Raw genomic sequence first — 4,271 nt, forward strand, 5'->3', positions numbered from 1 at the left:
AAATTGGTCAAATCAGGATTTGGCTGAATCTGGTGCACTGCCCTAGTGGTGTGTGTGTGTGTGTGTGTGTGTGTATGTGCGTGCGTGCATGTGGTGGAATTGTGTGGGCAAATGAAATACAGATTGTGTACTTGAAACAAAGACAGTTGCAAACTTAAATGTATGTGGAATCATGAAGAGTGACCATCCACAAATTAGTATTGATACCAACTCCCAAATCCTGGCATTGGTAGCTAATTAATGGACACCTGCCCCACCCAATGCATATCATATAAACAAGGCAACATAACTGTTCATGCATCTGATAGACTCTAGTCTGCAAAGGTTTATGCTATCATGATCAGAGAATAGAGAACCAAGAAAAGAGAGAATATAGAGAACATAGAGACTATAACCACTTTGAGAATGAACAAACTAAAATACAGAGAACAGGGATAGACATATACTAATTATCAAATTTAGGTGCTGAGCTATGTTGGCTTAATACTTTTCCGTATCAGTCACTGCTGCTTTTCCTTGAATTTCCAGGGAAAAGGGCTCAGGAAAACACTCTCCCTTCCCCTAATACTTTGGTGGCTGGCTACCTTCCAAAAAGGCTTTGTTCGAAATGTGCGCTCGAGATCCCAGATCCTAACCCTAACCCTAACCCTCATTAACTGTATGTGACTGAAGCTCATTTCTCCCTCCTTCAGCACCCTGGTCAGCACACACAAAACCAGAAAGGGAAAAACAAATAAATACTACCACCCCCTTAGAAGAAACCACAGTTTCCAGCACCGACAAATGTTTGCCTGCTTGCCAGCAACTGTCATGGTGCCAAGCGCAGAATGAAGTGACCATACACAGTGTGTTTTATCTTCTGCAGAGGGAACCCAAAACCCTTCCCCAAACCTCTGGCCGACACACATAGATCATACTGAAAAAGTGGGAGACATTTCATCAATTCGCTCCCCACCTGCACCCCAACCCCCATCTTTGGTTGCCACTAGATGTTTGGTAAGGATTAACCCTGTTCATCTCAGTTATGTGGGACTGATAAAACCTAAAGCATAAGGATTGCGCAGAACTATTTTGTAAGGAAAAGAGGATGAAGAATAAGTGTGACTCTTTCCTCTGCAAAGCGGTCTGCGCTGTAGGGATGGGGGAGAAATTCAATTTGCATTGGATTTTAATGCAAAGCTAGCCTAATCCATGTTTTCCAAAATAATATGCAAACCAAAACACAGCTCAGTTCTGAAATTCACACTTTTTGAAGACTATTCTTCAAAATAGCTGCCCCTATGCTTAAGGATTTGTAAGGCAAAAGCCACATAATAATGAGGAGTCTGGTGTGAATGTTCCCTTATTAAGTCAGTGTGCTGTACTGGTTAGAGTCTCAGACCAGGACCTGGCCTCCTAGGGTTCAAATCCCCAATCAGCCATGAAGCACACAGCCTCTCAGCCTAACCTACCTCACAGGGTTGTTGTGAGGATAACACAAGGAAGGGGAGAGCCACAGATGCAACACTGAGCTCCTTGGAGGAGAGGTGAGATTCAAATTCAATTAAAAAATAAATAAAATGAATTTCCATTCCTTGTCTGCATCATGATGCTCAGCATTTGCAACGTGGTAAAGAAAATGAGGCTGGGTAGGTTCAGAAAAGAGAGGAAGACTTCTCATTGGATTAATGGCCCTTGACCACCACCACCAGCAGTCATGGTGCTATTTCAAGTCTTTGATGTCCACAATTCAAGTATCTCCAATTTAAGGATAGGACTTTGTAAGCAGTTGTCGCTGGTGCTCACTGGAACTGGTAGGATAGAAGGCAGGGAGGCCAAGTTGACTCAGAGCCAATGATTGGCTGAGGCAGAACCAACTGCTGTATTTCTAGTTTTGTCCTTGTCCTCATCCCTTCTGTGATCTACAATGGTAACACTGAGACTAAGGAGGATGAATCTTCTAGGAAGGGTCAGTCCCTGTAGGCTGGTTGCAAGTGAGCAAGTGGGGGCTGGCTGACAGCAGACTGAGGTTGGCCTCCACTGTTGATAAGTCATCTCCCTGAGAACCCCTCATGGCTATGCTGGGGTGTTGGTGGCCATGCTGAATCCCAAATGAGTTTGTGATGCTCAAGTCAGTTGCTTGAGTTGGGGAACAGAACCATTGCTCTGTGCACCTGGCAAGAGCATAGGCCAGGATCCCAGAATCCTCCTGGAATTTATACTGATCCTGGCCAATCCACAGGCCAACGTTTGCCCAACAACCTCCACATGGCATGCATGATTTCCTTGTTCCTCAGTGTGTAGATCATGGGGTTCCGCAAGGGAAAGACCGTGCTGTGGAAAATAGCAACCAGCTTGTCCAGAGGGGAGTCCTGGAACGGGCGGCAGTACATGAAGATGGCAGGGCCAAACATGACAACCACGATGATGATATGGGTGATGCAGGTGGATGCAGCTTTGCTCTTCCCTTCGGTGGAGCCCATCCTCACCTTGAAGAGCAGGACCACATAGGAGATGAGGAGGAGGGTGAAACTGATGAGAGCTGAAAGGCCACTGTTGATGAACATAAAGAACTCCAAATCATAGGTGTTGGTGCAAGCCAATTTGACAATCTGGGTGATGTCGCAGAAGAAATTGTCCAGCTTGTTGGGGCCACAGAAGGGGAGTGGGATGATGAGAGCCACCTGGATGATGGAGTGAACAAACCCTAAGCACCAGAATACCACTACCATGGCCCCACAGATTGGAATGCTCACCAGGCTGGCATAATGCAAAGGGTGGCAAATGGCCACATAGCGGTCAATGGCCATACCAAGGAGGAGGAAGACCTCAGTTCCGCCCAGCCAGTGGAGAAAGAAGAGCTGGGCCATGCAGCCCCTGTAGGAGATTGTGTTGCTGTTGTAGAAGAAGTCAGAGAGCATCTTGGGTGGGGTGACAGAACAGTAGCAGATATCCAGGAATGCCAGGTTGGCCAAGAAGAAATACATGGGGGAGCTTAGTCGTGGGTCACTCTGGATAGTCACAATGATAAGGATATTTCCGGGAAGGATCAGAGAGTAGAATAGAAGGAAGAGGAAGAAGAGGAAGAGCTGAGCCTCTCGTGCCTGTGAGAGTCCCAGCAGCACAAACTCTGTCACCATGGACTGGTTCCCATGTTCCATATTGCGGCTTCCACCTGCTGCAACCAAGAGTTGGGATGGGGGGATACAAGGAGTAAATATGAGCAAAATCAGAGTGAATCTTGCCATTTTTAAAAGGCACTCATTATCCACTTTCTTGGTTTTTTAAAAACAAAAAACAAGGGAAAAGTCAGTGGCACTCCAGAACATTTCCGAGCACAGTTCAAAGTCCTTGTGGTGACCTTTAAAGCCCTAAATTGTCTTGGCCCTGTATACCTGAAGGAGCATCTCCACCCCCATTGTTCAGCCCGGACACTGAGGTCCACTTCCAAGGACTTTCTGGTGGTTCCCTCACTGAGAGAAGTGAAGTTACAGGGAACCAGGCAGAGGGCCTTCTTGGCAGTGGCACCCTCCCTGTGGAATGCCCTTCCAACAGATGTCAAGGAGATAAAGGACTACACAACTTTCTGAAGACATTGGAAGGAAGCCCTGTATAGGAAAGTTTTTAATGTTTGATGCTTTGCTGTGTTTTTATTATGTTGGAAGCTGCCCAGAGTGGCAGCTTAACTTTTTCAAAACACTATGACTTTCAGCCAACCATTTCTCAGGTTGGTGGTTCAGAATGGTCAGCTGGTTATCTCTGTGGGAAATATACCAAAATGCATTATATTGGGGGAAATTCCTTCCAAAATGTGTATGCTTTTCATAACTACATGCAAAAAATGTGTTTATTAGGAGAAATTTGCACTGAAAACCTGACAAATTTTCATGAGGATTTTAATATATTTTTTTAAAAAATGTGTGAATTGCTGCAGAAATATGGAGAACAGAATTTGTAATTGGAAAAATGAGAAACCAAAATTAACAGATTCCTCCATATCTAGGGATGAAATACTAAACAGTTTGGTTGAAGAGGGGGGAAATGTATAGTGTGTGAGGTTTCTTTTTTCTTTAGCAGTGTTGAAGAAACAGGGATAAAGACAGAGAAAGGGAGTGTGGGTTAGGAGTTTAGGAATAGCTTGCTAAAGTGTGGTGCAAATTTAGTGATGGGCTGCCCTAGCTGCTCTGTGAATGCCTGATGCTGTCTGTGCTGTCTGCTTCATTCTGTGCACTTGTATGCACTGTGTTCTGCTTGTCTCTTTGTATGTAAAACTAACATGAGAAGGTTACTAT

The 4,271-nt window shown here is 45.0% G+C and overlaps 1 protein-coding gene across 1 annotated transcript; it reads right to left on the reverse strand.

The window, feature by feature from the left end:
* Nucleotides 1-2,195: 2,195 nt before the first annotated feature.
* On the reverse strand, nucleotides 2,196-3,197 carry LOC310830405 (olfactory receptor 4N5-like; the record flags this gene model as incomplete). The annotated part of the gene is made up of 1 exon (XM_083710191.1): nucleotides 2,196-3,197. Exon 1 carries the CDS (start codon nucleotides 3,138-3,140, stop codon nucleotides 2,196-2,198), a length of 945 nt encoding a protein of 314 aa, XP_083566317.1. The 5' UTR covers nucleotides 3,141-3,197.
* Between the last annotated feature and the right edge of the window lie 1,074 nt (nucleotides 3,198-4,271).

Source organism: Podarcis gaigeae, assembly GCF_964106915.1.
Source record: "Podarcis gaigeae genome assembly, chromosome: 13".
In the NCBI taxonomy this organism is placed as follows: domain Eukaryota; kingdom Metazoa; phylum Chordata; class Lepidosauria; order Squamata; family Lacertidae; genus Podarcis; species Podarcis gaigeae.